General features: G+C 46.7%; 1 protein-coding gene across 4 annotated transcripts in view; it reads left to right on the top strand.

Moving 5' to 3' along the window:
• The window catches only part of FRMD1 (FERM domain containing 1), a 44,744-nt gene that overhangs the window by 4,310 nt on the left and 28,241 nt on the right, over positions 1 to 12,193 (top strand). For all 4 annotated transcript variants that reach the window (XR_005933829.1, XM_030034907.1, XM_041128396.1 and 1 more), the window contains exon 2: positions 6,446 to 6,610. Coding sequence is in view for 3 of the 4 variants with exons in the window: in XM_030034907.1 (XP_029890767.1) it covers positions 6,515 to 6,610 (96 nt within the window). In the remaining variant the exon portion in view is untranslated. The remainder of the gene's footprint in view (positions 1 to 6,445; positions 6,611 to 12,193) is intronic.

The raw sequence follows: 12,193 nt of genomic DNA on the forward strand, positions 1-12,193 counted from the left end.
TGTCCATGTGTTTGAGTGGAGGCAAGCTTGCTGTTATTGAATGGCTATTCAAGCAATTCACTTCCCTTACCCTTTGCGAGATCTCATGCAATGCTGTCTTGGTCATCCAGCTGAGAAAGCAGAGCTTTGCGCTTCTGAGCAGGCTTTGTTTGCAGCTGCTTTATGTGAGGTGTAATGGACGCTGAGGCTGGCTCACGCCTTGTCCCATGTTTTGCTGGTTCTTTCTTATGCTTCTGTATTTACCTAGGCCAATTGATACCTTCAGTTGCTACTTATTCAAAAACTTCAATTAATGTGCTTGATTTATGAAGTATGAGGAAGCCCTATAAGCGATTGGTAATCAATAAACAAGTCCATTAATAGATTATGCAGAAGTAAAAAAATTCATTGTAATGAGAAACTTCATGTTGGTAGTCAGACTGATAGGGTACATGCTACTACTCTTACCAATCAATGAAAAGGCAGGATCAGTTGATCCATTGCTCTTCCCACGTTGGCAAGAGAATGTTTGTCCCTGCCAGGAAAAAGGCATGCTGGAAAGGAATTGCATGCTCTTGCAGCAGACTTTACTGTTTAGGTGTTGTTTAAAGCATGTACTTTGCTAAGTTTTGCATATGCTTCTGATAAAATAATATATTTTGAAAGGCTGCATGTTTTTGTGTACAAAAATTCAAAGGCATTTTCCATCACTTGGAAGTGATGGAAAAATGTCATCCCTGCGAGACCCTAATTTGTCCCTTTTTGCCTGGAGCCTTTAATACTCACTGTCCATTTCTCTCAAAAGGCTCCTGAATTCAGTTTTGGTTTCAGGGAAAGGTTAAGCCCAGGTGATTCATGCTGGGCTGTCCTCACAGGGAGCAAACTGCTGAGGAGCTTTGTTCATCGCATGGGAGAGCTGGATGGAAGTGTGGCAGCCACCCTGCGTGGTCCTGCCACCGCTGCCCTGCTGTTACGCTTCCATGCGCTGTAGGAGCACCTACTTTGGAGCTCTGTCCTCAGCTAAGCCTTTTTCCTCTCCTTGAGGACTCGTTCGCAGCAGTAAGGTCTGATGCATGCCCAAAAAACCTGAGTCACTTTTGCTTGGCTACCAGAGAACACTGCCATCCCTGGGTAGGAGAGTTGTCCCCCACCTTTGAGCTTAAGGACTAGGGCAGCCTACAGACAGAGTAGCGTAGCAGCATGGTCCCAGGTTAGGAATGGGTTTCCCTTGGAATTTTGGGAGATCCCTTCTTCCTAAGCACACTGGCCATGTTGTGGGGGGTGTAGAGTAGAAGAGTTACAAACTCAAGAGCGCGTTTCATGTTCTAGCACTCACTCGTGCTGCTTGACATGAGGCAGGAAAACTTGGTAGCACAAAGGTAGAGTGTGGGCAGTCATGCCTAACTAAGAGCTGTGTCTAATCCCACGATGAAGACTAACGAGAAAGCATTTTCTTCTCTATTGTTAAAGCTCGGTGTCACCAGGGAGTGCTGCTTGTACAGGAAGAAAGGAAAAGGGATGTTGGCTGGTATCCAAGACCAATGTTCAGCGATTTCTCCATCTGTCTGTCCCAAAAGGTACAGGGTGATGGCTAAGTCTGCTAGGGCTCCACAGCCCTGGAGTTTTTGGATGCATCTCCCATTGTACCTTTTGAAAATCCTAAAGGGAAGGTGGGAGCCAGGCCCACATCCTATTCCTGTGAGAGGACTGCACTCGGATCTAACAGGTGTTGCTAGCAGATGCAGAAGGCCTGCTGCAATTGCATCTCCTGCATCTGTGGACTGAAAGCAAGTTGTCTTTGCTGCCAGTGTTGCATCTGTCCTGCAGCCAAGCTGCGTCAGTTCTGGGGGACTTCCTACTAACTAGTGCACGGTGTTTGAAGGCAGGTGTGTATTCTACCCCAAAAGCAGTTGTATGGACATCAAATTCAGCAGCTTACCTCCTTGTGGCATCCTTGCCCTTGGATGTGTTGTGCTAGTCCTGGAGTGATGCTGAGGCAGCTACGTTTGAGAAGTCAATGTGCTTCGGGGAATTTGCCGCAGGACGTGACCTAGTTGTCCTGGCTGTTGGTTGCAGGTGGCACTTTTCATCTGCAGCTGTGACATAAAGCTACTTAGCTTCAGTCTTGTTTTCTGCCCTGACAAGCAACTTTTTTTCCCTCCCTCCTGATTGATGCATCTTTCCAGAGAAATCCCCATCTTGGGGGACAGTCAAAGGAGGTGGGTGGGGTCTTAAAGTTGCTGGGAAAGGCTAATATATGCCATCATTACATCTTTTACTCGCTCAGGCTCTTTATTACTCTGTTTTGCAGACAGTACTGGTGCCCTACAGTATGCCTCTGAGGGGACAAAATACCTGGAAGGTGAGAGGGGTTCTCAGTTTTAAGGCCATGTTTCATCATGAGTATGAGGCAGCCTAAGTGTGGGTTGCTGCCAAAGGCAGGTTTTTTTCCAGGCAGTTGTCTGTCTGTCTTGCTGCAGGACTGCCTTGATTAAAGCTTCTTAAGCTGATTGTGAAACTGCAGCCTGAGAGTCTAGTTGTCCTGGAGGCCCAAGACATCTCTGGATGATGTCTGGAAAATGCTAAGAACAGTCTTGATGTTTCTGGACAGTTTTTGATGGGACTCCGTAGGGCCACTCTGGTAAGGTTTCATCAGGAAGGTGCTCAATGCTAATTTTCTGTCAGCTCTAGCAAAACCAGCTTTCCTTGGATGTTTTACTGTAATAAACCTTGCAAAGCATGTTTCCAGATGTTTTTGAGAGAAGCACAGAGTTAGCTGTGCTTTCTTCTCGGTAGAGGAGGACTTTGTTCTGTTTTGCTGCTTTGAGTTGGTAGGCGATTGTTCATTCATCTATTCACTTTATCCCCTTGAGATGCGGTTGTGGCAGTACTTGGAGGCTGAAGTCGGGATTAGGACCCAATTCGCTGTGGTCCCACGAACTGATGTGTAAAATACAGTGGCGCTCATAAGGCTACGCGAACCCACATGCTGTTTGGATGCACCCTGCTTCCAGACAGGCTGGCCGTGGCGTGGCCCAAAATTCAGTGGTGGCAGGTCATCCTTGTGCCGTTGCGTATATGGGCAGTGTGAGGTGGTTTAGCTAGCCGTCCTGCTGATATCTGAAGCGAACAGTCTCCTTCCTCCTCCTCCTCTTCCTCCTCCCTTGGAGGGCTCTGCTGCTCTTACCCCTCTTGATGGGGCAAGCCTCAGCCATTCCTGCTTTGACCCAGCAAGTGCTGATGTTCTGGTCTGGTGCTGGGAGGCACCTCGAGGGGCCGTGGCGAGAGAAGGGAAAGATCAGGGTTTTTCTTAATGAGTTTTTATGGCCATGTTTGAGCTGTTTAATCAGAGGAGTCTTGAAATTAATGACTGGTGTGTTTTCCAAAGCTCCACTGCACGTGTATTTAGGTAAAATAAACAGTGCTAAATAAGCTGTGCCACTGCTCTGGGCACTAATAAGCCTCCTGGCTGATACCAGAAGAATACAAATAAATAGCACCTTTGGCTGTTTCATTGATAGACTGCCGGGCTTTTGACGAAGCAATTACATCTCAAAATGCACTTCTCCCAGAGCTAAAACATGAAGTGATGTTATTTAAAGAAAAAAAAAAAAAAGAAAACCAAAAGCCCAACAAAAACAACCTGTCGGGTGTCCTAGAGGCCGATGATTGACTTCAGCTTTTATTAATTCATCTGCAGTGCATTTGCTGGAGCTTTTAGGGTTTAATTGAGGTTAAGAGGTTGGAATCTGTGGTAAACAAAAGAATGGCATATGGGCAGTCTGAAATTGTGTATGTTTAAGTAAGAGCATTCCTTCTGGCCACTTGTTTTCATTGGGCAGTTACTTTTGGCTCACAACTTTTTTTTTTTTTTTTAAAAAAAAACAACGTGTAAACATGCAATGCTAGCAAGTTAATGATTCATTATGTTTTATCACATCCTAACATACCTCTAAAGAAGAGAAGGCTGAGCTGGGCTTGTGTTTAACCTCCCCCTTCAGATTAAGGACATTGCTGCTTTAACCTCTTACCTGCTGTGGTAGGGTGCACAAGCTCATTTGTTTTAAACGTAAGAAGAAAAACACCTTCTCCCCTCCTTTCTCACTTCCTTTCTCACTTCCAGGGTCCACAGTTGTTCTCTTAAAAAGTCAAATGGACAAAGCAGATGTGAGACCAGAGGAAAAGCTTTCCAGAAGCTTTGTTTTATAGAGGCTATGGGGAAGTAGGATTCAGTTTCTTCAGTTATCCACAGAACATTATGTGCACATGTTGTTCATGGTCACTTCTTTGTCCTATTTTCAGTTCTTTTATGAGCTGCATGAGCATCTTCACTGGACGTGATCTCCCCTTGTGAGTGGGAATGTTTTGGTGCAGCGGTTTGACAATTAAGACAAACCTCCTTATGTTGGAAAGCTTGAGCTCATACTCCGAGGTCTTTATGCTGTTGATAAAGTTTATGGTGCATATGACATCAGCTGGCAATAATAATGGTGACCTGTTGCCCTCGAGTCATTCCGTAGACATCTGTAATTTATATACAGCTGTTAGTAGTGTGTAGCCTGGAGCCTGAGAGCTCATCAGTATAATTATATTGATAAGAGAGGATAAATCAGTTTTTCTCTTAATATTTCATTTAATAGAAGCTCTCACCTGTCCCAGGAAGTCAAATGTTTTTTTTCTGCTTGCTTATAACTTAGAGCAATCTCCTTTTTAAAACTCCTAGTTCTCATTTAATTAAATTATGATTTTGAAAAAAAGTAACACTAATAGCCTTTAATAACCCCCTCTTTTCATTAATACATTAAGTGCAATTTTTGTGTACTTCTGTCTCATAAGAGATGCTCTACATAAAGAACTTGTATCAAAAAATGCTTTATTAAGAAGCATTGTCTATGCCAGCCCAGGGAAGGAGGTGCATGGAACAGCTTTTGTACTTGCAAAAGCACACTTATAGATCTTTTTCTTGTATTTGATTAAAAAAAAATATGTTTGAGCATGGAATTGAAGGGAGAGGGGTAAATCCAAGTTCTTTTTTTTTCTGTACTGTACTTTGTTTTCCCATGACGGTTTGCTTTTCCTGCCTCTCACACAAGAGTTTGATTCTGCCATATTTTTATCCTGAAACAGGACAAACATGATTTTAAATACCAAATGCTTTTAAAACTTAAATGTAATGCACACATGCACGTACATATATATGTATATATGTCATGTGTTAGCATAACATGGCCTGCTTCCTTGCTACTTATGATGCCTCGTCCTTGAATCCATTTTGGAGGGTGAAGGAAAAGCCCATACATCCCTTCGGAAGGTGGGCTGTGCCATGGGTGGTGGGAGAGGGTAGTGCTGCCAGAGCCGGTGCGTTCGGCTGCCCTTGCTGGGGTACGTGCCCGTCCCCAGGGACATGGGGGGCTTTGCAGGCAGGCGTCAGCCAGCAGCACCTCTGTTGCTGCGCTGGTGATGAGTGTCCAGGTGTTGCTGGTGGAAGGGAGTCATGCCAGGGTGACTTTGGTCGGGGCAGCCAGGGTTTGACTTGCATCAAATCTTGCTCCTGGATGGAGCGGATCCCATAACCAGTTGGAGTCTTGCTGGTTCAGGTCTCTGCTGGCGTTCATCCCTAACCCACCCTAGAGGAGCATCTCCCCTTCCTGCTGGATTCATTAGGTGCCACAGGATGCTTCCTCGCCCTGGAGAGCGTCGGAGCAGAGAGGGCTGTAAACGAAATGTCACAAGTTGCTGAGGAAACTGTGTCTAACCTAGCTATAACCTGAAGACGATGTTAGCTACTGTACTTTTGGGTGTGAACTGAATTTCCATCTCTTATTTCTATTACCATAACTTCAGCTCTAAGATGCTCGTGCAGCTTGGGCTCAGCCCTTGGGAGGGGGCTGGCAGTGCTCCTCTTACAAAAAGTGTGATACAGCAGCTCAGCCTTCTGAGTTTATGCGTTTCCACCTCCTTTGAGTTGAGGTGTAGGGGATTTGGGGCAGAGGTTTCCTAGGGTCTAGGGCTGGGATGAGCGGGAAGACAGCTCAGAGGAAGCCCTCTGCACTGACACACGCCTGCTGATGGCTCATTGAGATCTCTGCTTTGGGCGAGAGCGAGGTACCAGGTTGAAGGACGGGGCGCCCCCCCCTGTCCTGTGGGCATTTTCGGGAAGCGGTCCATGGTGTCATCTGCCTTATCACTTACATGCGTCTCAACCTTGAGTGTGGTTTGTTATTCTGGAGAGACCTGATTGCTTTGTGGCGCTCTCCTGGGACTCACAAGCTATCTCAAGGTCGACTGCCGGGTTTGTGCTGTGATGCTGGTGGAAACATTGACCATAGCACTGTAAAATGGATGAGTGGTTTGTTGGGTTTTTTTTTTTTTTTTTTAAACAGCAAGGAGGAAAACATCCCGTCAAACGCAGGGTGCTCCCAGCACTGGCAGGAGCGTGGCACTGATGCTCTCACCTTCTCGACAGGTGCGTGGGATGAAGAGAGCCTGACGCCTGCCCGGAGAGGAGACCCCGGACCCCTTGGAGCTGCCCACCATGAGCAGGGCTCTGCTGACGGGCAGGATGCAGCCGGAGAGCCGGAGCGTCTGCGTCTTTCTGCCCACCCGGGAGCAGCTCAGCCTAGTCGTTGGGGTGAGTGGCTGGGAGGGAGGCCGGGAGGTCACTGCATCGCGGCCGAGGCTGCGGTTGAGTTTTGTTAGCTCCCATTGTTGTCCCAAAAGGCTGGTGCTGGTCTGCTGACCGAAAGGCTATTAGCCAGCTTAGGGTTAATTGGTGTTCCATTTTCTAATTGGGCAGGTTCAACTCATTTGCAGAGTTCCTTAAAAGTCCTGGTTATGTTTTTGGACAGGGGGTCTCGTCTGCTCTTTTTCTGTTATTATTTCTTTTTTATTCTCTCCGAGTGTTTTTGCCACTGATGATAATCTAGCCATTTTAAAAAAATTGAACCTGAAGTGCCTTGATGACTTGGCAAGCGTGCCCAACACTTGACCGTTTGCTCTGGCGTTTTAGCTAGTTCTGGCTTTGATAGTCTGCAGATCCCTTCAAAGACTCTAAGGCAGAGTAAACAGCCATTGAGGGTGGGGGTTTTTTCCCTCCTTTGAGTACTTGTACACACAAAAACTAGAGGTAAGTCGCTTCATTTCTTTGATCGCCACTTCAAATGCCGAAGTATGTGTGCGTGAGTGACAGCAGAGCCAGGTCAGCTGGCAGCCCAGCATGGCACGGTGTCCACCACGGCTCAGTGCCTCCTTGTGCAGCGCCGGCTGTTCCTTGAACTTGTGAGAAACTGAGCTGACAGAGGCACTTCACGTTCAGGCGACAAGCTAGCCTCAAGGATAAGTGCTCTCTTGTGAGCGTGTGCGTGCACTCCTGTGTGGGCTGGGGAGGTTTTGCTTTGTTTTGGGTGGGTGGTTTTTTTTCCCCCCTCTGGGATGGGGAGTGGGAGAAGACAGTTGAGGTGAACTGTTATTTTAAGCACTTGATTGAAAGGGTGGCTTTTGAAACTATGCATGCTAATCTTCAAAATCCATGTAGGAATTTTCCTACCTGCTGCGCTTAAGTGTGGCATCGTTAACTGAAACAGCCACAAGGGCTGGATGGAACAAGGCTTTAACAGCAAAATCTGGGGCGCTCTGCTTCTAGGTTACCAGTTCAAACCCAGCTCATCGACCGCCCCAGAAGGCTTTTGCAATCTGCTGGCTTTTGTGCAAGCCACAAAACGATGGTTTAATTAAGTTCTTGGCGGCAGGTGCACAGGCCTGGGTAATGGTCTGTTGCGGCTGACCCTAAATCTCACCTCCTTATAACTTTTATCAGGGAGGCTAAAGATGTGAGATAGCAGAGCCTGCCCTGCCGCGGGGAAGGTGCAGACTGGCGTGCGGGAGGGCAGTGTGCTGGCAGGGCTGATACTGTCACTGTTCCTCGCTGAGCCTGTGCCTGTGCTACGCACATGGCTGTTCCTCCACCACAGGGTTACACTCCACTGTATTAAGTTTAGGCAGCACTTAGACCATACAGTAAATCCTGGACCTGCAGTTTATCATAAAATCACATAATCATTTAGGTTGGAGAAGACACTTAAGATCATCAAGTGCAACCATAAACCTAACACTGCCAAGTCCACCACTAAACCATGTCCCTAAGTGCCACATCTACACATCTTTTAAATAGCCCCAGGGCATTTAATAAGCATAAGAAGTGGTCTTTTGCACTGAGCGATGGCAGGGTTGGAGGGAAGGCGCCGTGTCCCCCCTGTTCCTGCCTGCTGCCCCTCCAAAGAGTTGGGGTGCCTTGAGCATCATTGCCTTGTCCCGTGGAGGGGTCCCTGCCGCAGCATCCCTCGGTAGCCCTTTTAAAGACGTTTTCCTGCCTCGCTTCTGCTGCCCCTTGCTTTGGTGGCTGGGAAGTTGGGAAAACACATATGTGGAGATGCCTGTGTGTGAAAGGGAATAGCTGCCTGGGCCAAAACATGAGACCTCAACGCACAGTTGTGTCCTAATTGCATAGAGAGTGAAACATGACCTGTTACAGTCGGGCAAGTAGCCAAAACCAGCTTTTCATTTGGTTTCTGTCTTTACCACAACACCCCTTCAAAACAACAACATGAATTAAGATTTTGCAGCTGGAGAGATCTTTTTTTTGTAAAGGAACATCAAGGCAATTTTCTAGTGATGTTGGTAGAAGCCAAATTTAACAACCACAACCACAGATGATACTTTGTGCATTTATTAGAATAATAATGCCACTACTTAAGATTTCCAAAGCCTTTTAACCTCTTCAGTGTGGAATGCAAATACTAAACAAGCTTGCAGCTCAGTGAGGTAGGTAGGAATCGTTATCCTTCCAGTAGAATAAATTAATAGATCCTTCCCGTGATAAGCACAGTGTTTATGCAGGTAATTCCTTTCTCCCCGCCTCCCATATAAATTCCACCCTTCCAGATAAGAGTTTACCTATATGTGTTTTATGTGGTCACATGCAGATTGAAGCCTGCTCTTGAAAATGGATTTGTCTTACGCCCTTCACAGATAGTGTTGTTGAAGAGAGAAGAGCAGGATCCATTTTAAAGTCTCTTCCTCCATAATTGGGTCTCTTAATGAACTTTGGTGTCCACCTTTCTGGATGTATAGATGAATTTGAAGGGATGGTGAGGAGGAAAACTGTCTTCCCGAGACCAACTGTGAACATGAGGAGAAGCAGAGCAGTGAGGAGAACTAGTGGGTGCTGCAGCTCACCAGCTGCCCCGAGGATGGTGAGGCGAAGTAGGAGGTTTCTGCTGGGGAGAACGGACATCAGAGCACAGAGCAAAGCAGTCTGCCTTGCTCCAGGCAGCCCCAGTGGGGAGATAGAATATGAGCACCAGCAAGCTTAAGCAGGCTGTGAGTGAGAATGGTGCAACTCTAGTAGATGTATCGGTTGCACCAAACATCTTGGAGTGGTATCCAGTTTGTTCGGTGTTGTTTATCTGCTAGCATTGTGGCTTATCTCCCTGATAGTTTTGAACCTGTTGATCAATATCAACTAGTTTTTATGACTAGATTTCTGAAAATTTTCTGGGGTGGTAGCAGCTGAATAAAGGAGAGAGACCTATGCTAGCGAAGGCTGAGCTGCCAATGAGGGGAGCAGGGCAGGCAGCCACCCTACCTGTGTTTGGGTAGTTCAGAAGCAGCCACAGCAGATGTTGGTCCTTGCCTAGCTGCTGGAGAAAGGGTGGGAGTGTGAGCAAAAATTTTTGGAGGGGAGGAAGTCTGGTGAGGTCCTGTGTGTTTGTGAATGGCAAGTGTAGGTCTGAAGTGTTTAAGTTGTTTTGTGAGCAGTAGAGCTGATGTTTTAAAGCATATGGACCAAGAAAAACAGAGATGGGTAACCAATACACGTGAGTATTTGCACACAGAATGACCCTGGAGTAGCAGTTACCTTCTGTAAACTTGCACTCGACTTCACTTTGGACTAAATTTCATGTGTAAAGAAGCCCTGAGTCTGACATGGGGCAAAGCTGAGTATCAGTGGAAGAAATAATTCACAGTGTGTCTGGGATGGAGCTTGGCATAGGAACCATACACAAAGGAAAGAAAGGCCAAAGAGAAGTGCACAGATGAAAAATGCAAAGGGAAATGTTGGTTGCTTTGAGGAGAGGGGAAGGCAGGAGGAGGGAACAGCGATTGCAAGTGTAATTGGTATTGCATAGCCTTGAAGGCTGGGAGTAAAACTTGATACAGAAGGGGAGTGCCAAAAGGAGAATGGACAAGGTGGTAGCTCACATACCTGCTGTGCAAGAAATCTGATTAAATCACTGCTTTATAGGATGAGTGTCACAAAACACTGAAGTGCTCAGTTCCCTAGAACTAAGTATCTTAAAGCAGGTTTTTCTTCCCTAAGTGTGAAAGCATGCCACTTACAAAATTCATCTAATCACATAGCTTTTACATAGAGTCTTGTGCTGCCGGTGGCTCTTGTATGCACATAACCATTCTGGCTAGGGGTAGGTCACCTCTTCTTTCGTGAGTCCTCCCCAGGTAGAAGAACATGCTCAGAGCTTGCTTCCTTGAGAAAGGAGGCAGATCCGTGCCCAACTTTCTCTTCCAACTGTGTGTTCTTGGCAGCTGAGCAAATACTGCATTTAGGTGTGAGACTGGAAGGGTGCAGTCTCACACCGAGACCCATAATAAGACCCAGATGTGGTTTTGGGTCTTACCAGAACTGTACACTACCTTCTTCCCTCCCAAAGCACCTCTATGCACACGCGTGTGTGTATTGGTGTGCGCAGGTTTCAAAGCTCCCGATCAGGCAGTAGTGAGTGGCTGGCTGGTGATGCCTTGTCAAGTAGAAGAAAATGAGTACTTAAATGACCTCCTGTTTCCCATTGTCCATGTCTAGTGACATGGTACATCTTGGGGCAGGGAGGGGAGTGCAGCCGGTTTCTGAGGAGTGTGGCACGCCTGCATTAAAAGGGTTTGAAGAATTATGGAAGCAATTAGTTTGATGGTGGTGATTAGTTTGTAGGAGAGTTCAGGAGTTGACTTCTGCCCCGTCATCTTTGCTGCGGTGAAGGTAGCGCTGCACTGTCCTCCCTTGAGAAGGCAGCTGCTGCTGCTGCTAATTGCATTGTCCAGCAGTGGCGTAATGAAATCCAGAGGTTCTGGTCCATTTTGCAGCTGCAGCTGGCTGCACTCTGGACTGACCTGAGGTTGTCTGTGTCAGCGTTGTTCTGCTCTCCCCATCCGCACTTGCTCAGAACTCCTTCCCCCATGCCTCTTAGGGTTGGGGGCTTGAGGGTTTTTGTTTGTGCCTGTGGTTGTCTGTCTGTCTGTGCTTCTGGGGTGGTGCAATGGGGCAGGGGGAAATGAGGCTGTAGGTGGGGGGATATTTAGTGGGAGAATCTTCCGATCATAGTACACATCCAGGTCTGCACGTGCAGGTAGCCAGAATCACGCTCTCGCCGGGGGAGCCTGTGCTAGAGAAGAGCATTCGGTAGCTGTGCGCAGTGCCACGGCTCTCCCTCGCCCTGTGCCGTACTTGCAAATACTGCCCAGCCTCTGGTCCGCGGCAGGAGCGTGTGCTGGCAGCTCGGCTTTCCCAGTGCTTCCTCGGTGGGTGCACAGCGTTGTGGGAGGCAAGGGTACTGGAAGGTCTCAGCGTGGCATGGAAATGGGCAAGAGTTTATATAAGCTGTTGGTGACAGCTTCGGAAGATGAAGATGTTAATTGCTGTGTGACCAGAACTCAGCAGGGAACAGAACAAGCTCTTCTGTGTGGGGTGCAGAGCAACCTCATCTCTTATCAACCAACAAGCTATTTCTTCTCAAACCATGCAGTTTTGTGTTTGTTTGTGTACTTTTGTTTTTAGTTCTCCTGAATGAAGGTTTTCTTTTTTTGTTCTTGTTTTTTCTCTTAACCTCTCAAATTTTTTTGCAAGAGAGTAGTATTTTCATTTCTGTAATTACAAACACACTTTTTGTAAAAGCATCTATAAATGGTTTGGTCAGTACTACACAAAACTAGGGTTCCAGCAGTGCTCCGAATTCTTACACAAAGATGCCAATAGATAGGAAACTTTAAATTCATGTTTTACTGAGCTGAGCCACGTTGCACTGTGAAGGAAGGGGAATGACACATTGATTATTATTCTGTGATAATAGCAATAATACTGAAAACAAAGCTTGTTTGGGGGGTTGGTTTTGGTTTTTTTGTTGGTTTTTTGTTTTTTTTTTTTGCT

Source organism: Aquila chrysaetos, chromosome 13 (assembly GCF_900496995.4).
Source record: "Aquila chrysaetos chrysaetos chromosome 13, bAquChr1.4, whole genome shotgun sequence".
Taxonomy (NCBI): Eukaryota; Metazoa; Chordata; class Aves; order Accipitriformes; family Accipitridae; genus Aquila; species Aquila chrysaetos.